The 27,332-nt window shown below is 46.9% G+C and overlaps 1 protein-coding gene and 1 long non-coding RNA gene across 33 annotated transcripts; one reads left to right on the top strand and one right to left on the bottom strand.

Moving 5' to 3' along the window:
• Nucleotides 1–27,332, top strand: Nlrp3 (NLR family, pyrin domain containing 3). Of its 32 annotated transcripts, none has more exons than XM_087570328.1 (11): nt 1–521; nt 2,046–2,671; nt 6,871–6,984; nt 7,957–9,712; nt 11,077–11,247; nt 14,684–14,854; nt 17,408–17,578; nt 25,011–25,181; nt 25,596–25,766; nt 25,913–26,008; nt 27,007–27,332. In XM_087570328.1, coding segments are annotated over exons 2-11 (3,105 nt in total). In that variant the 5' UTR covers nt 1–521; nt 2,046–2,388; the 3' UTR covers nt 27,008–27,332.
• LOC134480694 (uncharacterized) lies at nt 581–2,648 on the bottom strand. The gene is made up of 2 exons (XR_015631657.1): nt 1,615–2,648; nt 581–1,241 (listed from the first exon to the last, which is right to left on the bottom strand). It is a non-coding gene; the product is annotated as an uncharacterized LOC134480694 (long non-coding RNA).

Here is a 27,332-nt window from a genome sequence, read left to right on the forward strand (position 1 = left end):
ACATACCAGTTCTGCTCACCACTGCTTACTTCCCTCTCTCTGGAGTCCCAGCCCTGCTTTCAGAATCTGACCCTGTCTCAACTCTCCACATACCAGTTCTGCTCACCACTGCTTACTTCCCTCTCTCTGGAGTCCCAGCCCTGCTTTCAGAATCTGACCCTGTCTCAACTCTCCACATACTAGTTCTGCTCACCACTGCTTACTTCCCCCTCTCTGGGATCCAAGCCCTCACGGAGCTGCTCACTGCCTGTGCTGAACCCTGCGGTTTCACCTTCTCCCACTGTTTCTAAAGGCTTCTTCATGGAACCTGGGGAATTCTGGTCTGCAGCCTATGCTTACACTCAGAATTCTATTGCTTGGGTTTGGAAAATCCATCCAGATGAGTAACTGTTAGTCCGCCTTTGACAGTGATGCAAGCTTGCTCACGTCTTGAAGCCACATCCTTCCTACTTCCAGTGTCACAGTGACCCCTATAAATTCATCTGGTTTCTCCTTTATCTGTACCCAAAGCTGCTGTCTGGGTGAGTACAGTTTCATGGAGCAGTGTGGGTAAAATGTCCAGGGAAGGAATGGGAGGCTATTTTTTTTTTAAAGATTTCTTTATTTATTAATATCTAAGTACACTGTAGCTGTCTTCAGACACACCAGAAGAGGGCATCAGATCCCGTTACAGATAGTTGTGAGCCACCATGTGGTTGCTAGGAGTTGAACTAAGGGCCTCTAGAAGAGCAGTCAGTGCTTTTTTTTTTTTCTTTTTTTTTGGAGCTGGGGACCAAACCCAGGGCCTTGCGCTTGCTAGGCAAGTGCTCTACCACTGAGCTAAATCCCCAACCCCCAGTCAGTGCTCTTAACCACAGAACCATCTCTCCAGCCCGGGAGGCTATTTTTAATGGCGTGATTTATCTTAGACAAGGGAGTTCCTTTAGACTAGTCTAGCTTTAAAGTATTTCAGGTATGTTCTGTTTGCTGTTACGTGGTTCGTGCATGTTGGGGAAGTTTGTGTGCATGCACACAGAGAAGAAGCAATCATAGCTTCCTAGGACTTCAGTGGTATCCACTCAGGGCAACAGAGGGTGGAAGGCCAGTGAGGGAGTATGCTGACAACCCAGGGTGCAGCTAATGTAAAGACCACAGCTATGGTGGTAGAGATCAGAGGGCAGGAAACTCGGGGTGAAGGCCAGGAGCTGAGGGCTCAACTTCTAGGAGGATCCATGGAGCTGAGGCAACAGTCAGCAAGAACCCTGGAGATGACAGAAAGAAAGATGTGAGGTGCTGCAGGAAACTGGAGAGGTGGTGCAAGAACGGACACAAAACAGGGATGGTGAGCTTGAGGCACCTCGAATGTCACCTTGCCGTCACATGAATATCATTTCGGAGGCTGTCACTATCTTCCAGACCCTTTCCTCTACCATTCATGGCTTCAGTCTGAGAAGGCCACTTAGTGTCTCTACTACTCAGCAGAAGGAACCAACACACCTCAGTTGGGAAATTAGGTGAGAAAAAGAAAAAGAATCAGGGCAGCAGCATCTAGGCCTAGAGGGGCTCTGACTGAATGTGAATCGTGATGCTTGTTATAGGTATGAGATGCTCAAGAACTGTTAAAGGGATACTCACAATCAGTCTTCCTCTTTCTGTGCACTCAATTCCACCCGATCGGATTCTGTTCATCGGTGGGAAATGGAGGGGCATTGAAAGATTGTCTGTCTGTCTGGGCTGAGCATTGAAAGACTGTGAGTGTTTGTTGCTCTGCCATTACTATAGCTGATTCTGCTGGCTCCCTCCTTCCTTTGTTCCTTCCCGTCAGATGAAAATAGAAGCAAGAAACCAGAGCCTTCCATTCAAAGAAATCGGGAAGCAATCTCTTCTGCTTTCTCAGTGACTGAAGGAGGAAGCTGAGGTTGAGAAACTGTGAAGGCCATGTCCAGGTCCCAGACTCATCACCATGGGTTCTGGTCGTACACGGGTCCCGGTGACCTTGTGTGTGCTTGTTCTCTGCATGCCGTATCTGGTTGTGTTAATGCCTTTCTTCTTTTTAATTTCTACAGAGGAACTTTGCTTCCATGGCTCAGGACATGATCCTGGATCAAGCTAAGAGAACTTTCTGGGAAGCCTTTAGCTTGCTCAGCTCTTCCTAAGTCAGAGATGACGATTCACAGAATCAAGTCGTAGTTTTTTTCCTTTGAGTTTTTCGAGTTAAGAAACTTTAAAAACTGTGCCAGTCTATGGGGTACCCTGAGATGTTTCAATATTAGCATCTAGTTTCCTGGATTTCTGCTAACGCCGTTTTCCGGAAGTGGAGATTTTTGACTCTTTTTTTACTCACACGGAGTTTTCATTCCTGCTCTGCCAGCGTGGATCTAAGCCCAAAGACCCTCGCAAGAGGTGCTGATGAAGATGATGAGTGTTCGCTGCAAGCTGGCCCAGTATCTAGAGGACCTGGAAGATGTGGACCTCAAGAAATTTAAAATGCATTTGGAAGATTACCCACCCGAGAAAGGCTGTGTTCCGATCCCCAGGGGCCAGATGGAGAAGGCAGATCACTTGGATCTAGCCACACTCATGATTGACTTCAATGGGGAGGAGAAGGCGTGGGGCATGGCTGTGTGGATCTTTGCAGCGATCAACAGGCGAGACCTCTGGGAAAAAGCTAAGAAGGACCAGCCAGAGTGGAGTGAGTGAGAAGGTTTTTTTTTTTTTTTTTCCTTACAGTAAAGTCCACCGGACACAAAAGGTAGAATTTTAGTAATTGGACGTGTGTAGCTTAGTAACAAGGAAACATATAGTTATGCAACCAACTTCTCATCTTGCACAACTGAAGCTCCCAACACATTAGATGTTAAGTCCCCATTACCTAACCCCATCTCCTAGCAACCACCATTCTGCTTTCTGTCCCTGTGAACATTACCACTATGGGTCTCTCACACAGGTAGAATGATGAAGTGTTTGTCTCTTGTGGCTGGCTTGTTTCACTTAGCGTAATGTCTTCAGATTTCCTTCTTTAAAAAGATTAACAAATTTAATCTTCATTCACATCTTCATTTTACATCGTGAGCATCTCATCTGTGCATATCCGTTTGCTATGATCTGTGCATATCCATTTGCTATGATCTGTGCATATCCATTTGCTGCCATGGAAACTGTGTTTATTCAACATCTTCCTTTCTTTGCTTTTGAGTTAGAGTCTCAAGGATCCCAGGCTGGCTCCAAACTCAATCCTCCTTCCTCTGCCTTCTAACTGCTGGGAGATGATGTCCTTTACTATACAGAAGTTAGCATGTTTGAAATGTTAATTTATTATCATCGGTTTTCCTTCTCCCCTGGTGAGGTATGAGAGGGTGGGAGGGAGCAGTGTGCTTTTTCTAATTCTGTAAAAGCTCCAGTCTTTGCTTTACTCCTGGGGGCCTGTTGTGGTTGGTATCACACTCTCCTTCCCCAACTGGCTCAGAGCAGATGCTTGTCTGCTCTAAACCAGGGAAACAGCAGAAAGGATTCAGAATAACCTGAGAAGTCCCAGGCATCCTCTGCCGAGTAGGAGCAGGGCGGAAGGAAGTAATCACAGGAGATAAGGATGCCTGGGGTGGTGTTATTCAGTAGTAGAATGCCTCCTTGTTATGTACAGAGACCTGGGGTCCATCCCTACAGCACTGGGCCAGTTGGAGTTGAGGAGGTGTGTGGCAAGGCAATGGTGACCCAGGAGAAAGAGATGGAGCTATGAGGCAATCCAATTGCCTGTCATTGTTCCTGTACCGAGAATGGGTACAAGAGGAATGAAGAGTTAATCTCAGCAATAGAAGCCCTGACTGAGCAATTTTAGATCTTTTTCAAATTAAAACGTTAAACCTTTCAGTTATTTATTTTGTGTGCTTGTATGTGTGTGCTAATGTGTGTGCACATGTGGAGGTCAGAGGACAATTTGTAGGGTTTGGTTCTTTTTACCGTGTAGGTCTTGGGGATTAAGCTGTTACTCCCTGAACTGGCTCTTTCTGGCTCTATACTAGGTAGTTGGTTTTGTTTGTTTGTTTTTTGTAAGATTTATTTTGGACTGGATGTAGTAGTACAGGCCTTTATTTCCAGTACTTGAGAGGCAGAAGCAGGTGGATTTATTCGAGTTCGAGGCCAGCCTGGTCTACAGAGCAAGTTCCAGGACAATCAGGACTATGTAATAAAGAGATCAGGTCTCAAAGAAAATCCAAAAAGCAAAACCCAGAAAGCAACACAAATTTTACTTTATATGTAGGAGCGTTCTCCTGCATGTCTATGTGTGCACCATGTATTGGCAACTGAAGAGGCTAGAAGAGGGTATCGTATTCCCTGGAACTGGAGCCACCATGTGGGTGCTGGGAACTGAATCCAGGTCCTCTGGAAGAGCAACAAGTGCTCTTAATCACTGAGCCACCGCTCCAGGAGCCCTGTACAAGGTGGCTTCAGTGGGTTTTGTTTTTCTTTCAATAACCCCATGACATAGTTCCTAGTACTGTTGGTGCTTTCAGGTGAAGGACGAGAGACAGGGCGTGGTTCTAATTACCCAAGGCTCTCCCGTCAGGGCCAGCCAGAGTAAGAGCAAAAGGCCAGGCAAGACTATAAAAGTATAGCCATGTGATGTTGGCTTTTATATCTAGATTTTAGGCATAAAAATTGTCATCAATATTTGATGTTCTTTTGGGGGTTGAAGTGAGATATTATGGGAGAATTGGGCAGAGGTTTGGGGTTGCATGAGTGTTTAGATTTTTGTTTTGTGATTCCATTACCAGTGGTGCTCTCTCCTCTCCTCTCCTCTCCTCTCCTCTCCTCTCCTCTCCTCTCCTCTCCTCTCCTCTCCCCTCCCCTCTTCTCCCATCCCCTCCCCTCCTCTCCTCTCCCCTCCCCTCCCCTCTCTTCTTCCTCCTCTTTTGTCCATCCTTCTTTAGATCTCACATATCCCAGGCTGGCCTCAAGCTCACTGAGTGGCTGAGGATGACCTTGAACTCCTGATCCTCCTGCCTTCACTTCCTGGGTGCTAAGTATGTGTACTAACACCCCACCTGGCTTATATGCATGCTAGGAAGATATTCTACATCCCTGACATTATCTTCCAGAATAATTCTACATCCACAGGAGTATGTCCGTGTCTTTGATCTGCTTTGTGTGCTTTGTGTGGGAACTTTTGTTATATTCCTAAATTTCCCCTAGGAGGAAAGTCTATACCATTGGGATTCATAGCTCTTGGCTGTAGGTTCCCATTGGCATCACCTTGGCCTTTTCCATGGGTAATAATGCCTAAGCCTCAGCACAGAGTAGAAAGAACTCCTTTGAGTAGGGTATTAACCAGCATTTTCAGACCTCTCCATGTGAGTTCAGTAAGCCATGGTTCTGAACTACTTAACTGACTGACAGTGTTCACTTGTGAAGACCTGGAAATCTAGACAGGACAGCACAGGAAATGACCCTCATGGGTTTCATACGTCCAGCTGAGCTCAGGGGAGGGTGAACCTGTCAGGAGAGCATTGTGACTCTTGCACATAGACCCTAAGTCAAGGTGCCAGAGACAGCCAGGGACAGGTGACAACGGCAAAGGAAACACCGTTTGATCTCATCTGTTCTCTGACGGATTTCTGGGCCTGGGAAAGACATTCTGAGCTTGGGGACGCAGTTCTGTCTAATGATTGACAGCTTCCCTTTGAAAGCGAGGTGAGCGGGGTTGGGGATTTAGCTCAGTGGTAGAGCCCTTGCCTAGGAAGCGCAAGGCCCTGGGTTCGGTCCCCAGCTCCAAAAAAAAGAACAAAAAAAAAAAAAAAAAAAAAAAAAAAAGAAAGCGAGGTGAGCAGAATCATGCCTACTAGGCTTTCAATGCCATAGCTATCAAGATCTGCAGCTCTTGAGCCATGCTTACTCCCCTATCCCCCTACCTTTTTTTCTTTTTTTTTCCTCTTTGAGATGTGACCTCATGTAGCCCAGGCTGGCTTTGAACTCATTGCGTAGCTGAGGATGACTCTGAGGTACTGATTTTCCTGCCTCCATCTCCCAAGTGCTGAGCTTAGAAGGATCTGTTCTCATGCCTGGCTAAGCCACATTTAATTCAGAAGGAATAGGGAGTAGGGGGGCCTTTGACCTACCCCAAAGACTAGACTCCATTCTATCCTTTGTGTTAGGACATTTTATGTATTTTGTGTTCCTGTAAAATTGTAAAAAAGCTTTCTTTTACTCAACACTAGATCCAGCACCTCAGTGCCCCAAGATATTTGGTAGACATCTTCATCTCAGTCAGCAAAGCGTCTCACCCGCTCTGCTCCATCCCATATCACACTGCTGATGGCTACTCTCTGAGCCTGGCAGCAATCTCTCTACCCATCTAGTTTCCAAAGCAGGTTGCCACCATGCCAGAAATATACATCCCAATTCCGTGGCAGCCTAGTGTCTTTGGCCACCACATACTCTCTTAAACTTAAATCACCACAAGAAAGAACACACAACACAATAACCTCTGATCCAATTGATAAGGTATAATTGCCCACCTAAACATACAAAGCCCTGTACACATCCATCCCTTAAGAATATTCATAACAGGGGCTGGGGATTTAGCTCAGTGGTAGAGCGCTTACCTAGGAAGCGCAAGGCCCTGGGTTCGGTCCCCAGCTCCGAAAAAAAGAACAAAAAAAAAAAAAGAATATTCATAACAACCTGTAAATGTGCAGAGAGGAATCTCAACATCTGCCTCCATGTTCTCTCCGCTGCTTCTCCTGACTCCTCCAGTCTCCTCCTCTCTCTAAATCTTTTCTCCCGCCCATCCTTCCTTCTCATCCAATGACAGGCCTCGTTCTATCCTGTACCTGCCTTCACCTGTATGACATCCTACAACTTTGTGTTTGTTTTGTTGTTGTTGTTGTTGTTTAGATGATGCATGCACGTCTAATCTCTCCATGGTGTGCCAGGAAGACAGCCTTGAAGAGGAGTGGATAGGTTTGCTGGGATATCTCTCCCGCATCTCGATTTGTAAAAAAAAGAAAGGTATGCATCAACCTGCTGTTCTCAACTTTGTTTTGAGACTTGGGACAGGGGACTAAGGAACTAGAAAGCAGAGACACTTGGCCACTCTACAGGGAAGGAGGCCTGCCTCAGGAACTCCACCTTCACTGAAGAAGCAGATGCACATTTTCATGCCTTCCTTCCTAAAGTCCTGGGGAAAGGGTTTACTGCAAGCAGATATGGGCTTCAGACTAAAGGTATAAAGGCTTGAATAACATTTTCTGGCTGGAGGCTGCAGTGCTGACTTTCTGCCCTATCGTGAGTGGGAAGTGATTGACACCAGAATTTTGGGGACCTGATAACACTTGAGCAATAGGGACAAATTACACCTCCTATTTTTCTTGTATTTTTGGTTGTGAGCCTAGCCTTTAACAAACTAAGGCCCCGTCCATCTGAACCATCTATTTTTCTAAGCCAGTCCTTCCTTTCTCTAGAGCATAAGCCACTGGCTTTCCTTCTAGGCACGTGGCCATGCCTCTGTACAAATTCAGAAAACAGTAATAGATATAATGAGAGATCCCTGGAGAGCACATTGCCACCGGGGCTTATGGACTGCAAGCACATAGGCTTCAAACCAATCACAGAATGGTTGGCTGTTGCCATAACAGTTGCACCACCGCTGCATCAAGGACTACACCTCGCTGTGTACATTTGAACGTTTGGCGAGCACGTTGCTCTCTATCTAGTTGGCAGTCAGCACTCTGCATTTTGTCATTGTTCTCGAATCCTCATAATTCTTTTTTTTTTTTTTTTTTTTGGTTCTTTTTTTCGGAGCTGGGGACCGAACCCAGGTAAGCGCTTCCTAGGTAAGCGCTCTACCACTGAGCTAAATCCCCAGCCCCAATCATAATTCTTAATGTTCCTCCTGTAACAGCACAGTCCTGCTGACCGCTTATTGTTGGGGAATAGATGTGTGGGCTCTTCCTGGATTCTGCCTTTCTGTCTCTGCTGCAGATTACTGTAAGATATACAGAAGGCATGTGAGAAGCAGGTTCTACTCCATCAAAGACAGGAATGCACGTCTAGGTGAGAGCGTGGACCTCAACAGACGCTACACCCAGCTCCAACTGGTCAAGGAACATCCAAGCAAGCAGGAAAGGGAGCATGAACTCTTGACCATTGGCAGGACTAAGATGTGGGACAGACCCATGAGCTCCCTTAAGCTGGAGCTGCTCTTTGAGCCTGAGGATGAACGCTTGGAGCCCGTGCACACAGTGGTGTTCCAGGGAGCAGCAGGCATCGGAAAAACAATCCTAGCCAGGAAGATTATGTTGGACTGGGCCTTGGGGAAGCTCTTCAAAGACAAATTTGATTATTTGTTCTTTATCCACTGTCGAGAGGTGAGCCTCAGGGCACCAAAGAGCCTAGCAGATCTCATTATCAGCTGCTGGCCTGACCCAAACCCACCAGTCTGCAAGATCCTGTGCAAGCCTTCCAGGATCCTCTTCCTCATGGACGGCTTTGATGAGCTGCAGGGGGCCTTTGATGAGCACATCGAGGAGGTCTGCACAGACTGGCAGAAGGCTGTGAGGGGAGACATTCTGCTAAGCAGCCTCATCCGAAAGAAGTTGCTGCCTAAGGCCTCTCTGCTTATTACGACGAGGCCAGTAGCCTTGGAGAAGCTGCAGCATCTCCTGGACCACCCCCGCCACGTGGAGATCCTAGGTTTCTCTGAGGCCAAACGGAAGGAGTATTTCTTTAAGTATTTCTCAAACGAGCTGCAGGCCAGGGAGGCCTTCAGGCTGATCCAAGAGAATGAGATCCTGTTTACTATGTGCTTCATCCCCCTGGTCTGCTGGATTGTGTGCACAGGGCTAAAGCAGCAGATGGAGACTGGAAAGAGCTTGGCCCAGACCTCCAAGACCACGACTGCCGTCTATGTCTTTTTCCTTTCCAGCCTGCTGCAGTCCCGGGGGGGCATTGAGGAGCACCTCTTCTCTGCCTACCTGCCAGGGCTCTGTTCATTGGCTGCGGATGGAATTTGGAACCAGAAGATCCTATTTGAAGAGTGTGATCTGCGGAAACACGGCCTGCAGAAGACCGACGTCTCTGCTTTCCTGAGAATGAACGTGTTCCAGAAGGAGGTGGACTGCGAGAGATTTTACAGCTTCAGCCACATGACTTTCCAGGAGTTCTTTGCGGCTATGTACTATCTGCTAGAAGAGGAGGAAGAGGGGGTGACCGTGAGGAAGGGACCAGAAGGCTGTTCAGACCTTCTGAACCGAGACGTGAAGGTCCTATTAGAAAATTACGGCAAGTTCGAAAAAGGCTATCTGATTTTTGTTGTACGCTTCCTCTTTGGCCTTGTAAACCAGGAGAGAACTTCTTATTTGGAGAAGAAGCTAAGTTGCAAGATCTCTCAGCAAGTCAGACTGGAGCTGCTGAAGTGGATCGAAGTGAAAGCCAAGGCCAAGAAGCTGCAGAGGCAGCCCAGCCAGCTGGAACTGTTCTACTGCTTGTACGAGATGCAGGAGGAAGACTTTGTGCAGAGCGCCATGGGCCACTTCCCCAAAATTGAGATCAACCTCTCTACCAGAATGGACCACGTGGTTTCTTCCTTTTGCATTAAGAATTGCCATAGGGTAAAAACACTTTCCCTGGGATTTCTCCACAACTCACCCAAGGAGGAAGAAGAAGAGAAAAGAGGAAGTCAACCCTTGGACCAGGTCCAGTGTGTTTTCCCAGACCCTCATGTTGCCTGTTCTTCCAGGTAAGGAAATTTGGCTTCAGGCAGATAGTAGCTGTAACTTTTGCTTTCTGGCTACTTTTCTTGGTCCGTCCATCAGTCCTTCCTTCCTTCTTTCCTCTCCTCTATTTCCAATTATTTTACAAATATAATTGGCGAGCTTCGTGATAACGTGACTGCCACCTTTTGCTGAGAGCGGCTTACGCTAGGTAGATGAATGGGATGAAAACAAAACCCAATAAACTAAGAAATAAGCATCTGGGGAGAATATGGCTTCGGCGCACAGTATGGGGCACGTTGTGGCATCGCGTGGCTATGTCTGTAGACACCCACTGCTTGTACTTTAGCTTACATCTAGCACACTGGCTGTTCCTCAACCCACGCTGCTATAATGGATGCCCTGGACTAGGTTATTTTTGATTTGAAAGGCATATGTATTACAGTTGTGGAGGATGGGAGGTGTAAAGACAGGGTCCCACAGGCTGGATTTACCTGGCAGAAGGAAGAAAAGCAGCTCCACAGGTCTCCCTTGCACAAGATGCTAAGATTCTCTACGAGGCCCTGCCAGCATGGTCAAGCATCCTCCTCCTGATCCCGTCCTTCTGAGACGAGGGTGTCTATCTGTTTTTTTAAGGGTAGGGTGAACATGCAGACTGTGCCAGTGGGAGAGGGGAAGAGAGAGGAGGTAAGGGAAGGCAGACTTGCTACTTCAGGGCCTAATACAAGGTGGAGAGAGGATGAAAGGCCTGATAAGGACTGCACTCTGATGAGGAAGGGCAGGGACTCTGCTACAGCCATCGAGAAGAGAGCTCTTACTTCAGGCAACGGCCATTTCCCTCACACCATAGAGGTTTATCACAGAACCTTCCAAGAGGACAAGCTAAGCGCATATCCCCCATCAGAGGTCCAGAGTCAAAAACCCAGACCTGCATCTATACAAAGAAACTGCTCTTTTTTTTAAAGCTAGGGTTTCATGTAGTCCAGGCTAGCCTTGAACTTGAACTCAATTCTGTAACTGAGAATGACCTTGAACTCTTTATCTTCTAGCCTCTGTGTTCTGAGTACTAGGATTAAGGGCATTGACAAACATGCGCTGTTGTTATGTAGTGTTAGGGGCCAAATCCAGGGCCTCAGATAGTCAAGCCTCTACCCCTGAGCTACGTCCAGTCCTGAAGGCTCTCTGCATTATAATAACTGCTACGGGGTATTCCAATGGGACTCCCTGGAAATGACTATTGTTGCTTCTCTCCTCTGGAAAGAACAGTGGATCTGTGACTGGTGGCTTAACACTTAGGAGACAGTTAGGTGCCAGGACCCCTGTCCTGAGCTCTGGTTTGTTGTTATTGGGAAATAATGTTCTCTTCTGGCCTCCTCCCTTGCCATTCTAGACTGGTGAACTGCTGCCTCACCTCTAGCTTCTGCCGAGGTCTCTTCTCAAGTCTCAGCACCAACCAGAGCCTCACTGAACTGGACCTCAGTGACAATACTCTAGGGGATCCAGGCATGAGGGTGCTGTGTGAGGCACTCCAGCACCCAGGCTGTAACATTCAGAGATTGTGGTAAGTCTCTGTGTGCGTGCGTGCGTGTGTGTGTGCGTGTGTGTGTGTAAAAATGTATGTGAGAGTGAGTGTGTAAGTGTGTGTGAGTGTGTGAAAGTATGTATGAGTGTATATGTGTGTGTGAGAGTGTGACTGTGTGAGTGTGAAAGTGTGAGTGTGTGTGTGTGAGTGTATCTCTGTGTGAGTGTGTTCGTGAGAAGGATTGGGAGGAGACAGTAGAGAAAGATGGTTGATAGGTCAGGTCAGTTGTCCCTAGAACTACTGTAAAAAAGGACCAAGGGCCAAGCCCTAATGGCTTTAATTCAGGTTTAATATTAGAAGCCCAAAATCACATATCCATTGGTTGATTTGTTCTGAGTCTCTCTCCCTGGCTTGTAGGCGGCCATTTTCTCCTTGAGCCTGCCTCATCTTCCAGCTGTGTGTCTGTTCTCTAACCTCTAACAACCTTTCCTTGAACTGATACCAGTCCAACTGCACTAGGGCTAACACTGGATTCAGTTCACCTACCTGTTTGAAGTGCCTGTTTCCAAACATGGTCATACTCTGTGGTCTTATGGGGTGGAACATTGGCACATGAAGGGACACACTCGATTCTGTTCTAAGTGAGCTGACTGAGTGGACTGGATGGAAGTTTAGAAAGCTGTAGATGGGGAAGATGAAGAGGAACTGAAAAGAGCTGTTTGTTGGTGGCAAAACAAAGGCTGTGTCTTTCATTTCTTCACGGACCAGGCTTCTGGGTGAGAACCAGGAAGCTTCATCGCAGATGCTGTTCTGGGATGAAAAGTGTATCTCCCAGGGCTGGCCTCGCTAGGGCTGGCCTCTACCCACGCGTTCAGCCTCCTGTGATTTACATAGTCTGAGCCTGAGTCTCCAGCTGGGCTCCATTTAACACACACTCTGGAGGCCCGTAGCATCTGAATTTCTTAACAAGGTACTCAGCTCTTTAGATTTTGTTTGCTCATTTATCTACTTATTTAAAAGACAGGATCTCAGTGTGTTGCCCAAGCTGACCTTACATTTTCTGGCTCCAGCAATCTCCCTTCCCCATCGTTAGTGGGACTGAGGGTGGGGTGGCGTCCTGGCCATTAAGTTCATATCTTTTGAGCATTTCTGTATCTCCCGATTGCTCCCACTATACACCATCCCAACGCCATTTTTTAAAACTCAATGTTATTTTCTGTTTAAGCTGCTATTTAGTTTCTCTCATCCTCACTTGGCCAGCCCAGGGTTAGGAACATTGTGCTGGATGTTACAGTAATCCTATGACTCTCAGGGGAACAATTTCTGTTATTTCGTCATGGTCTTTGCAACACCAGCGCATGCAGGTCTCTAAGAGTGTGCATCAGAAGAAGGTTGGGTATTTTGTCTCTCCGTATCTGCTTTTTCTTTTCTTTTAGATTTATTTATTTTATGTGTATGGATGTTTTGCCTGTACATATGTGTGTGTGCCAAGTACCTACCTGGTGCCCTTGGAAGCCAGAAGAAGGTACTGGACTCCCTGGAACTGTAGTAACAGTTAGTCGTAAGCTACCACGTGGTGTTGGGAACCAGACTTGGGGTGTGGGAGAAATAGGTTGGCAGCTAAGAGCTCTTGCTGTACTGACAGAGGACCCAAGTTTGGTACACAGACAGCATGCAGGCAAAACATTCATAGCACAAAAAGTAAATAATTCCCCCACCCTACTTTCCATGTGGTTTCGTATTATTGAGAATTATACATTATTTCTGAATGTATTGAAGACTAATGATTATTCCATTCTCCTTTGTGGGCTTGTTAGCTGTGGATTTTTGCTGTGCTCTTTTAATGAATTTTCTTTTGGATGTATTCCCTATATATTTAGCTTACTATAGCATTGCCACAAAGTCCATTCCATAATATACTTCAGTGACTCCCCTTCTAGCCTATGAACTATATAATTGTCTTATGCTTCTGAATTTCATATACCCACATTCTGTGCTTTATTTTGTTTAACTCCAAATATAAGGAACAAGAAATTTTAAAATTAAAAAACCCATACACTTAAGAAAGAAAATTTCTAATTTGTAGTGTGTGTGTGTGTGTGTGTGTGTGTGTGTTGTGTTATCTATGTTTGTGTGACCTGCACATGTCACAACATGCATTTGGAAGTCAGAGGACAAGTTTGGAAATTGGTTGCTGACATAGATAGAACTGAGGTCATTAAGTTAGGGTGGCAAGAACTTTTTACCCAGTGAGTCACTTCCCTGGCCTTACTGTGGAGAACTAACTGAATTCTGAAAAAACTCCTCTAACTCCATTGGCGAGCAGTGCTTATAGTGACATCATTATTTCAGACTTAGCCTCACCGCTTAAAGGTTTCAGCTCCTTTCATATCACCATACTGAAGAACAAGCTTCTGACTGTGGCCTCCTGGGGACAAACCACAGCTAAACAATAAAAAGAATCACAAATTGGGGCTCTGACAAAGACCTGAGCTTTGCTTTGTTGACATTTTCCCTACAGCTCTTCTCTGTGGTTCACGAAGATCTGTTCACTAAGAAGGAAACTGAGTCAAGCACACGTGTACCAAGGTGTTGGCACTTTAGGAAAGTGCTAAGGACCAGCCCAGCATAGAGAGACTCTAACTTCCCCCCAGCCTTCCTGTGTCTTCCTCATTGTGACTTTGATGTCCCTGACCCACCCAGAAGAATAGGAACGTTATGAGATTACCTGTCAGTTCTGCTTCCTAAATTTCTCCTCAGTCTAGAGAGAACACTGGGATTAAATTGTCATAGTGCATGTAAAGCAACACGCATGCCTAGTGAGGGAGCTTCAGCCATTACAAACTCTGGAAAGCAGGGGCTTCAGGCTCACTACCTTATTCATTTACAAACCAGGATGTGCCCATTGTGCACCTGAAATATAGATCAACACGAGCTTGATACATTCCCCACAAGGCCCCCTCCCACTTCTAAGGCCCCCTCTTGCATGTTGCTCAAGAACTCTGGTTACCCCAGAACACATCTGCTCCTGACTGAGGCAGAAACTGCATCCGGACTGGAGAACGATAGCAGTGAAGGAGGCTGTGTGAGTAGGCTCTCCATCCATTAGATGAGTGCCTGTTTGGGCTCATGGTTTTAGCCCATGGTCAGTCTGTTGCGATAAGCCATCATTTCGTGGTAGCATTGTATGGTAGTGGAGTCCATGCACATCATCATGGCTAAGGAAGAAAGGAGGAAGAGAGCAAGAACAAGGGGGAAAAGACAGACAGACAGACAGAGCGCTCGCAATATTTCATTATCTCCTTAAGATCACCCCTATCATTGTCCACATGTCCCATGTGTCTTCCTCTAGGCTCCACTTCCCAGAGGTTTCACCCCTCCCCGTAGTTTGTATGTGTAGGTGTGGGGCACACATAGGATCTTGATTCCGGAGAGAGGCCGCACTCTGATGTCTGATTCTGTACTTGCTGTGAAGGTTGGGGCGCTGCGGACTGACCCATCAATGCTGTTTCAACATCTCCTCTGTCCTGAGCAGCAGCCAGAAGCTGGTGGAGCTGGACCTCAGTGACAATGCCCTGGGGGACTTTGGAGTCAGACTGCTGTGCGTGGGACTGAAGCATCTGCTCTGCAACCTGCAGAAACTCTGGTGAGTCTGGCCCACCTCCCTTAGGCAGATCGGCTGTGGAGGCCCTGTCGGGAGCTCTGCTTCAGGGAGACACAGGGAGCTCTCAGCTGTGTGAGGATGAGACTATTCTCAGTGGCCTGGAGGACGTCCTGCGCTCCCTTCTGCTAGTTTGACAGCCAGTCAGTCAGTGGTTGCTGTGGGGGGAAGTTACATGTGAAAATAGAGCAGTGGTGTGTATGCGTGTGCATGTGGATATGTGTGTAAATAATCAGGTAAACTATGTCTGTCTTTAAGATACCCGAGAAAACAGAAGCACTGCAAAGCATCATAGTAGAACAGTTTTGAGAATTCATGATAAATCGTCACACTAAGTAGAAAAAAGAAGCAGCAGCGCTGAAGAAATGGAGCGTTTATTGTGTGGCGTCCTTACTCGATGCTTCTAGGAGACTAAAATTCTAAAGAGATAAGACAGTGCTTGGGGGCTGGGGTGCAGCTCAGTTGACAGAGTGCTTGCCTAGTACATGTGAGGCTCCTCAGCACCAAATTAAACCAGCAGACCAGATGAGGTGACAGGAGGACCAAAAGCTCGAACTCATTTTTGGTTACATATTTTTTGGCCAGCCTGGGCTACATAAGGCCCTGTCTCAAAAAACAAACAAACGAACAAAAACAAAAACCAAAAAGACAGAAACAAACAAACAACAACAAAAAAAAAAACCCCCACTCGATCAGGTGGCGGCAGCAGTGGCGGCCACCATGATTGTAGAAAACAAACCCACATCAAACAAATAAGAAACCAGACTAGTGTGGGTAAGGACTTGGAGAACTGGCCCTTGTTGTCTCTAGTGCAGATGTCTAGTGTTAACTTGTGGGTGGAGACCCTGCTGGGGGTCAAGCAACCCTTTCACAGGAGTTGTCTGAGAGCATCAGAAAACAGGGATATCCACAGAAGCAAAACCACCATTATGAAGTAGCAACGAAAATAATGTTATGGTTGGGGGCCGCCGCCACAGGAGGAACTGTATTAAAGGGTCACAGTGCTAGGACGGTTGAGCAGCCCTGCTCTGGCAGGAGTGTAAAACAGCAGAAAGAACACAAAGCAAGACAGTCAGCACAGTGAGCCTCACACATGAGTATGGACCCGCGCCTGATCCGTGAGTTTTCAGGTGTGTCTGCTAGCTGGGCAACCACGATTGCACACATGAAGTCCGGAGCACGTCAGTAACAGCAGCCAAAGGTTAGGAACTTCTCCGTGTCTGTTGATGGACAATGGTCAGAAGGGGCTTCTGCACATAGGCGGCTTTGAACAAATTGTGACACTTGCTAAAATCTTCATGAGCCTGGAGGGTGTTCTAAGTGAGATGAACCTGTCTCAAAGGGCAAATATAATGTTACTTAAATTCATAACGCAAGGCATAATGGTAGTTTCCAGGGACTGGGAGGGAATGAATGGGAGGCTTTTGTTTACTTGCTTGTTTTGTTTTGTTTTAGTGGGTAGAGAGAATTTCAGTTTTGTAAAATAAAGGTGATCAGAAGTGGATAGTGATGATGAGTGCTCTTAAGGGCACTGAATTCTACTCCTCCTCCTTCTCCTCCTCCTTCTCCTCCTCCTTCTCCTCCTCCTTCTCCTTCTCCTTCTCCTCCTCCTTCTCCTCCTCCTTCTCCTCCTCCTTCTTCTTTTCCTTCTCCTTTTTCTTCTTCCTCCTTCTCTCCTCCTCTTTTCTTCTTCCTTCCCTGCTCCCCTTATCGCCTTCTCTTCCTCCTCCTCCTCTTCCTCTTCCTCCTCTTCCTCCTCTTCTTCTGGTACTGGGGACTGGATCTAGGTTCTCTCACATGCTAGGCAAACACTCTAACCTCCCCCCTTTTTCACATTGAGTCAGGGTCTTGCTAAGTTGCCCAGGTACCCCTTAGCTTTTGATCCTCTTGCCTTAGCCTCCTGGGTAGCTAGAACTGCAGGCCTCTGTTACCAGGCCTCAATAAAATTCTGCTCTGAAAGTGGTTAAGATGACAAATTTTTATCTGTCACATACACATACATTAGAAACATGAGAAGAGGGGGTTGGGGATTTAGCTCAGTGGTAGAGCACTTGCCTAGCAAGCACAAGGCCCTGGGTTTGATCCCCAGCTCCGGAAAAAAAAACCAAAAAACATGAGAAGAACTCAGAACACATACAGTAAAAACATGTTTTTATATTATTTATTTGTGTGTGCACGTGTGTATATGTGTATGTCATGGAGTTTGTGTGAAGGTCAGAGGACAACTTTTTGAAGTCAACTCTCTCCTAGATGGGTTCTGGGATTAAACTCAGGTTGTCAGGCTTGGTAGCAAGCGTATTTACCCACTAAGCCGTCTCCCCCAATCCCATATATACACCTTATTTCAATAAGGCAGATGAAGGAGAAGGAAAGATGTTATTGCAGGCCTGCTGCTTCTTCAAACGGGGAAGGGGATGAGAACTGTATGGAGCCAAGGTGCAGATTTCAGCGGGGGGGGGCAGTAACAGGTGCAGCCCCCTAGCCCATGGTGCAGAGTACATGAGAGATGGCACTGACCTTGTCCCCTCTGCATGGAAGGTTGGTCAGCTGCTGTCTCACATCTGCGTGTTGTCAGGATCTCGCATTGGTTCTGAGCTCCAACCATTCTCTGACCAGACTGTACATTGGAGAAAATGCCTTGGGAGACTCAGGAGTTCAAGTTTTGTGTGAAAAAATGAAGGACCCACAGTGTAACTTGCAGAAGCTGGGGTAAGTAAGCCAAATTCTCTTTAGAGATCTTTTATTGGAGAAGCATGGATGGGGCCCCTCTTGAGAAGGTTCGTCGGCTGGAGATGATGGTGGGAATCGCAGCATCAGCATCAGAAGTGGTTTGAGGCCCCAGCTTCATGTAGCACACAGCTGGGATTCTGTACTGTGGATTCAGGTAGCCGTGGGTTTAGCCAGCTGTGGGTTAAAAATATTAGGAAAAATCATGTCTGCACTTAACTTAGATGAATGGTCCTCTGTCGTTATCCTCTGAACAGCACAGCATAACTACTTAGAGTGTAACACCCCTGCCATGATGTACCACAGGTGACCAGAGACAAGTACAGTCCCGTGGGAGGAAGCACAGGGGTGATGTACAAACACTGCATTTTACACAGGGGCATGGCCATCTGCAAATTTCAGCACCTGTGGGGGTGTCTGGGGCCAGTTACCCAAGGACATTGGGGGATGGCTGCATTACTGGTGAGACAGGTTCTGCTGACCTCTGGCTGTATAGCCAGGATTTAGGGGTTGGAATCTCTGCTTCCCCCATGGAGCACAAAACTTGCTTCTAAGACATGCGCAAGAACAGTAACCCATTTAACACGTGAGCACTCTCAAGATGACGAGTTACTTCTGCAGAGCAAGTCCTCGGCAGAGTTCCCACCTCCGACAGCAGCTCCTTAGGTGCTGGGCCCTGGTGCTTGCCCTTCTCCACAGGGCTCGGAGCAGCAGCTCCGGTCCCTGGTTCCCAAAGGCGACCTCACACTTACGTGGCACAGATGTCTCTAAATCTGAGGCTGTGGTGTAGCTCAGCATCGCACCGGTCTGGCTGTGCTCTCTGAGGTGACAGCCAGATTGCGGATCTTCCTCTTGGCAGGCAGACCTGGAGACCCAGTGAGACTCTTACCTTCTGTGGCAGGCCGCTCTGCTTTTCAGGGTGGTTTCCTGACGTTTGGTAGTTTTTAAGCTTTCTTTTTTTTCACTTATATATTACTTCATTTACTTATTCAGTGTGCACCACAGCACACGCACGTTGAGTTAGCTCTACTTTTACATGGATTCCAGGGATGGAACTCAGGGGGTCCGGCTCTGTAGAAAGCGCTTGTACCTGCTGAGCCATTTTCCTGGCCCTGCATCGGGTTCTTGAGTCTGGAATTCTGCAGCAAATAAAAAAACACAGATGGCCAGCCAGTGGCCACCCGCTGCCCTTCTCCATCCTTGCGTGAATCAGTTCCTTCGACCTCAGGGGAGTGGAGCTCAATAGTTAGCGATGTCTGTATTTTGAGGAGGGGAAAATGAAGCGCAGGAGTTCCAGGGCAGCCGCCTGTTGCTGCTGGCTAGGAAGCAGACACCCTCGTGTGGCCCCTCAGCCTGCAGACTGGCTGTGCTTTGTGATCGTGCTCTCTCCAAGGCCTTGGCATTTGCTCCCAACCCTACCTCTGCTGAATAAGCTAGAAAGACTAAATGTCCACCATGTCGATATCTACAAATAAACTGAATGTCTTTATTCACATTAGAAGTGCCAGTTGGATAAATATTGAGGGTACAATATAACAAGCCTAGCATTGTGGCACAGGCCTTTAATCCCAGTACTTGGGAGGCAGAGGCAGGTAGATTTCTGTGAGTTCGAGGCCAGCCTGGTCTACATATTGCGTTCTAGGACAGCCAGGGCTACATATGAGACCCTGCCTCAGAAAAAAGGTAAGTACAATGTAGTGAGTCTGGAGATGTGGCTCAATTGTTAGTTCGTTTAGCATGTATTATGCCTTCCATCCCTAGTATAGAATAAAGTGGGTTTTAGGGTTCACACATGTAATCCTAGCACTTGGGAGGGAAAGACAGGATGATCAGAAGTTCAAGGTCGTACTTAGTAACAAAGGAAGTTTGAGGCTAGCTCGGGCTACATAGGACTATGTCTTAAAAACAACAACAACAAACACTAACACTAACAAGAGACTTTTTCTGAGGGAAAATCAATTATTCATAATCAATAACCAGTATTAATTGGAAAAACTCTAATGCTTCCTTGGGCTTGTCCTGTTAGCACAGCCCCAGACGTTACCCAATTGCTTTCCTAGAATTTTTTTTAAAGATTTATTGATTTATTTATTCATTTATTTATTTTATGTTAGTTCACTGTAGCTGTTTTCAGACACACCAGAAGAGGGCATCCGATCCCATTACAGGTGGTTGTGAGCCACCATGTGGTTGCTGGGAATTGAACTTAGGACCTCTGGAAGAGCAGTCAGTGCTCTTAACCGCTGAGCCATCTCTCCAGCCCGCTTTCCCAGAACGTTAAGGTGCTGCCATGGCTCTTCCAGAGTAGTGTGGCTTCCGATGCTTTGATCAACACACTGATTTGGCCTCTGAGCTCTCCAGGTACCTTGGACTTGGTTCTGGGTGCTGATGGCAGAAGTGACCTTGTTTGCACACACAGCACTACAGGGTGTGTGTGTGTGTGTGTGTGTGTGTGTGTGTGTGTGTGTGTGTGTGTGTGTGTGTGATGGCCTAGAGCACAGAAGAGCGTGTAGCATGTGTTGCCCCTGTCGGTCCTTAGCTTGGCTCTTGCCTCCAGCTTTAGTCCAACCATCACTTCCTCCTCGAGTTCCTTTCCCATGTTTTCTTCTTGGTTTGCTAGCTTCCTCTTCTGTACATTCTGCACTGGCTTCTCTTCCTGTGATCTTTGGGGTTTGCTGCTTACTTTCTATTAATTGCTTCTACACTCATCTGGGATACCTGATGCACCCCTAAGCACCAATGACTACTCATAGACAAATGTCTTCCCAAGATAATCTCACACCCAGATACCACTTGTGAGGTGTTTTGTTTTTGCTACAAAAATAACATACACTTAAGTTTAATATAACGAATTATCCAGACATGCAAGGGAAAATCTTTCTGCCTCTAGAAAAAGCCGCTTACAAACCTGGCCAACAAAATTCGAAGCGCCGTGTTATACACAAACCCCCATCCGTCCACATGCTCTTACATCGTCAATTGCTTTATCCATATACTGACCCATGAGTTTGCTCACCAGTGTATTTATACAAGTATCCATCTTTTTATCCAGACATTCTGTATGTCTGCGTTTACTAAGGTTGCTTTAGCACAGTATCCAAAACATAATGGCTTAGACAACATAAACTGTCTCTCAGTTCTCGAGGTGGGGGTTAAGGGATTAGCAGAGCTGGTGCTTCTGAGGGCCATGAGCAAGAGTTCATTCATGTGTCTCCCTTACTGGCAGTCCGAGGTACCTTGCCTTGCAGAGGCATCACCTGATTGCGGCCTTCATCTTCACACGAGCTTCTCTCTGCGCCTCTGTGTGTAACGCTGAGCCCCAAGTTCTGGTTTTATTTACTTATTTTTAATTATATGTATGAGTATGTGTTGGGGAGACCAAGTGCAGTGCCAAGGAGGCGAGAAGAGGCATTGGACCCCTGGAGTTAGCATCGAAGGTCGTTGTGGTCTGTCTGACATTAGTGCTGGGAACCAAACTTGGGTCCTCTGGAAGAGCAGTAAGCTCTCTTAACTGCTGAGCCACCTCTCCAGTCAGAAGTTCTGGTTCTGATGAAGATGTCAGTCATTCCAGATTTGGGCCCACCTAGTGACCTACCTCATCTTAACTGATTACATCTGTGAGGTTGTGAGGTTTGGTGTCCAGTTATGGTCACATTTTAAAGAACTGGGATTTCAATATAGGAAGTTTTGGAAGAACAGGATTCAACCCAACACTATAGTTAGCTATTCAAAGTACAAACACAGTAGAGGTATTTTCCTTTGACTTGCTTTTCATGTATCTGGATACATTTCCCTATGGCTTCTAGTTTGGAGCACAAAAACCCGTAGTACCAATCACTAGCATTCATCCAGCCACTCATTAAGCTGAGGACTTCTGGGTAAGTTTCTACATTTTTTTTTTTTTGGTTCTTTTTTTCGGAGCTGGGGACCGAACCCAGGGCCTTGCGCTTCCTAGGCAAGCACTCTACCACTGAGCTAAATCCCCAACCCCAAGTTTCTACATTTTTACTGTTACAAGTCACTCTGTAAAACACATGCTTGTATATGTAACTTGATGCATGTGTGTGTGTGTGTGCACGTGTGTGTATTTCTTTCACAATAGTGTGTAGCATAAATGAACTAAAAATTTTAGCCATCTTATATATTATCTTCTTCTCTTGAATTTTAGCACAATATATTCTAATCTCACTTCCCCTTTGCTACAGAAGTGTCACACATGGACACTGGGCTTGGCTGTTATAACACCCCTTCCGTCCACCACTGTTAAATCCCTCCCTGCCCCGGCTGGAACTTGCTGAGCAGAGGACTGTCCAGAGGTTTCCCACAAGTTCACAGAGGGCACTTAAACTTTTTACTACTTTCAGTTCCTTCTTTCTCTCCCTTCCTTCAGAGGAAAGCCAGCCTTCGTCCCTACTTTCCCCTGGTTCTGTGTTGTACTGAATTAGTTTTCTGTTCCAAAGCCTGCTCTTCTGTCTTTCCTCATCATTCAGAATCTCCTTCTTATGGAAGCTTGGATCCTGCTCTTCCCATTGACAAGCAGCGATCTTTCATTATCTGTCAAGTAATCATTCTGGTTGGTAATTTTAGGATATTCATTTATCTTTTGTGGTGTGTGTGTGTGTGTGTGTGTGTGTGTGTGCGCGCGCGCGCGCGCGCAGGTGTCTGTGTGCACACCGTGTCATGCATGTAGAGGTCAGATGACAACTTGTAGGGCCCTTATTCTCTTCTTTCCTTCACTTTGTGGGTCATGGGTTCAAATTCAGATCAGGTTTGGCAGCAAGAGCCTTTTTCTACCAATTCATCCCGCTGTCCTCAAATAATTATTTTCCTAACTCTAGGTAAAGCTATGATGGCTGGGGTTGTAGATCAGTCAGTAGAGTGTCTGCCTAGCATGAGCAAGCCCTCCGTTTGATCACTAGCACTTCTTAAATAGGGTTCGGGGGCACATGCTTGTAATCCCAGCACTCAGAGGCAGAGGCAGGAGCATCAGAAGTTCAAGGTCTTGTTAGCATACACAGCAAGTTAAACACCATTCTAGGTTACAAGGGATTCTCTCCCAAAAAGAAACAAGGGAAGGAATAAAAAAGAGCTCCTCTCTTGAGTGTGTAATAATGAAATAAAACAATCACACTCGACACTGTTATCCCACAAAGTAAGTGGTCAATACTGTTGGAACTTTGGTTTTCATCGGGAGGCAGTTTTAGGGAACAGGGGGATTGCTGACAGGTGGGAAACCCACATGGGGTTAACTGAGTGCAGCACCTATGTTCAAGACACACAGAAAAAAGCCACCTGGTGATTAGTGGCTTTTACTCAGACAGCACACTCGAGGGAGGGAGGGAGGGAGGGAGGAAAGAAGGCAGGCAGGCAGGCAGGAAGGCAGGCAGGCTTATTGTGGTTCACACTGTGAAGGGACAGCTCATCACAGGGAGGGGATGGGAGTAGGAGATGGGGGTAAGGAGAATGGGAAGGCACAGCGGCAGGATCCTGAAGCAGCCAATCGTGCTGTTCTACAAACAGGAAGCAGAGAGAAGAGTACAGGTGCTCACTTCCTCATTTTTTTCATTAATTCAGTCTGGGACCCCGTGGGTGGTGTTGCCCACATTCCAGGAATGATTCCCCACTTTAGTTAGCCCAGTCTAGAAACTTCCTCACAGGTATGCCCAGAGATTTGTCTTGAGGGTGATTCTAGATCTTGCCACGTTGACAGTCAATGCATAAACTGTCACAGCTGGATTGACTGGAAGTGAGCTATTACTGTGGTCGGGCTGACAGTGTGTGTGTGCTCGATTTTCTGAGCATTATATCCTGCATTAAACACACTTATCCCTCAGCCTCGATGGGTACCAATATCCTACTCACATGGATTTTCTGAGGAGATAGGAATGGAACTCAGGACCTCACACATGCTAGGCTTGGATCTAGGTGACCCCATGACAGTGGAGATTGTTCCTCTCTGGGAGGATCTGGAAGCAGAGCTTGGGTCTGAACCTGGATTCCCAGGCACGCCCTCTGGTCTACTCCCTCCAGGGAGGCCACACCTCCTGAAGGTTCCACAACCTGGCTAAACAGCACCACAAGCATCCAGTGAATCTGTAGACCGTGTTCGACTTGACCTCAGAATAGTAAATCAAAAATTCTTGGACTTTTGCGAGGTTCCAGAGGTAAAGGCTCCTGCCATCAAGGCTGACATCCTGAGTTCAATTCCCGGGACTCACAGAGTGGAAGGTGTCTTAGTTATGGTTTCCACTGCTGTGAAGAGGCACCATGACCAAGGCAACTCTTATAAAATTAAACATTTGATTGAAGCTGGCTTACACATTCAGAGGTTCAGTCCATTATCATCAAGGCGGGAAGCTTGGCGGCGTGCAGGCAGACATGGTGCCAGAGAACGAGCTGAGAGGTCCGAATCTTAATCGGAAGGCAGCCAGAAGACTGTTTCCAAACAGCTGGGAGAAGGGTCTCTAAGCCCACTCATCCAACAAGAGAACATCTACTCCAACAAGGCCACACCCACCCTAACAAGGCCACGCCCACCCCAACAAGGCCACACCCGCCCTAACAAGGCCACACCCACCCCTAACAAGGCCACACCCCCTAATAGTGCCATTCCCTGGGCCAAACATGCAAAACCACTACAGAAGGAAACAGCTAATTCCACAAAGTTGTTCTCTGATCTACAAACACGTGGATGTGCTCCCACCCTCATAAAATGTAATAAAAATTCTCATTCTATTAGTATTAACACAAATCAATGCCTTTGTGCTCAGAGGAGTAGGCAGATGGATGGAAAATGTGACAGAGAGTGGATGTTAGAGAGGATGGTGAGGTGACGTCACCACACCTTGCCTGGCCCACTCCGCCCTGCCCCCTCCTTGACATGCCACTGTAAGTTAGGCGTCACTGGGACTCAGAATACCAACCCTGAGCCTGCTTCCTGCCTGTCACACATCTGCTCTTTGACTTTCAGCGAAACCCAGTTTCCTGACCTTCAATTTCAAATTTGTGACAGGGGTGTGGTACTGACAGCTGTACTGTTACCTTGCCAGTGTGGTATCAGAATCAAGATGGGTCTCTGCAGTGTCGGGGGCGGGGGATTAGTTATGGGAATATGGAGTGTTCTTTTAGGTGAGGTGGTATGGGGGGTGTGTGCACTGCCAGAGGGAATCTATGAGAGAAGTGTGGGCGCACCTGATCGCTCGCTTCTCTGTTGGTCTGTCTGCCGCCCCTACCCCCGCCCCCGCCCCCGCTCCATCTCCCCTGTGGGATTCAGAGACGTGGAGCCGTACTTCGGATGCAGCATATTCAAGACACTGGCTTCTGACCTTTAAGTTGGAAGGATGCGGTTCACAGCGATGCACAATGTCCAAGAGAGCCTGGGCACTGAGAACTCCTTCTTCTCTTCTTCCTGTAGGTTGGTGAATTCCGGCCTTACTTCACTGTGCTGCTCAGCTCTGACCTCTGTGCTCAAAACCAACCAGAACCTCACACACCTGTACCTACGAAGCAATGCCCTTGGAGACATGGGACTCAAGCTCCTCTGTGAGGGACTTCTGCACCCCGACTGTAAGCTACAGATGCTGGAGTGAGTCCATGGGCTGCCTGAGGTGGTGGGAATATGAGGTGTGATCGTGGGGCCACCGTGGGGCAAATCTGTGTCTGAGGAGTGAGGAGTTCCTCCCGTCCATTAGAGAGAACTGGGAAGTTTCTAGATGGTGTAAAGCTTAAGAGTTGAGCCCCTGCCACCACAGTCTAGCGATCTGCAAACAAATTCATTTGATTCTTTGATACTTTGTGGAAATCTGGGGGCGGGGGTGGGGGGTACATCAATTGATGTATTTCTGTTATTCTTGTGGTCTGCACAACCCACTACATTGGGAATAGAAACTTCCATCTAAAGAGGAGGAAAAGCAACAGTATCATGTAGAGTCAGGCTTGGAGACCCAGAAGCTTGGAGGATAGAGGCTCTTTTCTTTATATCACTCTCCTTTTCTCAAAGGTTAGACAACTGCAGCCTCACCTCACACTCCTGCTGGGATCTCTCCACAATTCTGACCCATAACCAGAGCCTCCGGAAGCTGAACTTGAGCAACAACGACCTGGGCGATCTGTGTGTGGTGACGCTCTGTGAGGTTCTGAAACAGCAGGGCTGCCTCCTGCAGAGCCTACAGTGAGTTGGGGTCCCCCCTCCCCCAGAGCTTCTCGTCGGTGGGGTGGGGAGGGTGGGAGGAGAGGACGACAAAGATCAGAGTTTCTCTGGATTAATTTGCAGTTTTCTGAAGAGTCTAACTCAACGCTTCCTTTCTGTTTTCGCAGGTTGGGTGAAATGTATTTAAATTGTGAAACAAAACGTACCTTAGAAGCTCTCCAGGAGGAAAAGCCTGAGCTGACTGTTGTTTTTGAGATTTCTTGGTAGGTGTGGAAGCAGGACTGCCAGGTGCCCCGGTCCCACCCCAAGCCCTACTGTTCTTCAGTGCTGCAAGCCCTCCTTCACCAGCAGGACCAAGCCAGGGCGCTTTTAGTGTAGGGTCTGGAGCAAAGGCCTGTGTGGGAACAAGTATGCTTTCTCCAGGGAAGACACTGATAATACGAAACTACTAGAGGACGCCCTTCCTGTCAGGTCCTCAGTCAGCAAGTTGTTCCCTCTTGGTGACCTGATGGGACCATTTTCTAGAAAATGCATTTTCTGTCCTTTTCCTCCTCTTCCTCCTCCTCTTCTCCCCCACTTCTCTCTCGTTTTCTTGATATGTGTTCAGAGCATTGCTCTTGTCTTCTTGTTAACTGACCATACCATATAAGTAGCTGGCAAGTTTGTGGCAGCCTCTCAGCTACGTCTTTGCTTTTATTTTTATTTTTTTATTTATTTATTTTTTTTTGATTCTTTTTTTCGGAGCTGGGGACCGAACCCAGGGCCTTGCGCTTCCTAGGTAAGCGCTCTACCACTGAGCTAAATCCCCAGCCCCTGTTTTTATTTTTTAATAGTTATGAAAACTCAGAGATTTATAAGATGCATTTTTGTGTTTATTGTATGTTTGTACTGCTTTCTTAATTTAAAAATGTATCTAGAATTCTTTTAAGTTATTTATCCAAACTTCTAAAAATAAATCACTTTAAAATATCTCTTTGCAAAATGATTCTACTTTGGTTAATGGGAGGACAGGAATCAGATCACTCAGGTCTTGGAGGAGAAATTTCAGCTCTGTTAGCATAGAGTATAGCGTCATACGGGGGAAGGCTGGCTCACTGGAGAAATGAATCCTTCCGCATTCTCAAATAGAAGCATAGCCTCGTTTCATCTTGCCCGTGGGTGACAATAGCTTACCTTAGGTGTATCCATTTGAAAAGCAGCTCCTCTCCTAAGTGACATGGAGTAATAAGTCACAGATAAATTCTAACTTCCCTGTACACAGAAACAACTTTTAGACTGCTGGGGACAGCATGCCATGACAGGGACTGCCAACAGTAGGCTGGGACGGAGACATCTCAGAAGCCCGTGGCAGCTCCTTATAAAAAAAAGAATGGTGTCTGGAACCTGAGAAGCAGAAGACACATCCCTCCAGGGGACTGGCCATCTGAAATAAGGGACTATCCGAAGTAGGCTGGGATGGAAATATCTCAGTAGCCAAAGGCAGCCCTTTTTTTTCTCCTAACCAGCTGTACAGATTTCATTTGTGCGTGACTGCCTTTCAGTTGGCTTTGTAGTGTATAATTATTCTATTAAATCTGACTTTCCTAC

The sequence above is a fragment of the Rattus norvegicus genome, chromosome 10 (genome assembly GCF_021556685.1).
Source record: "Rattus norvegicus strain SHRSP/BbbUtx chromosome 10, alternate assembly SHRSP_T2T, whole genome shotgun sequence".
Classification (NCBI taxonomy): Eukaryota; Metazoa; Chordata; class Mammalia; order Rodentia; family Muridae; genus Rattus; species Rattus norvegicus.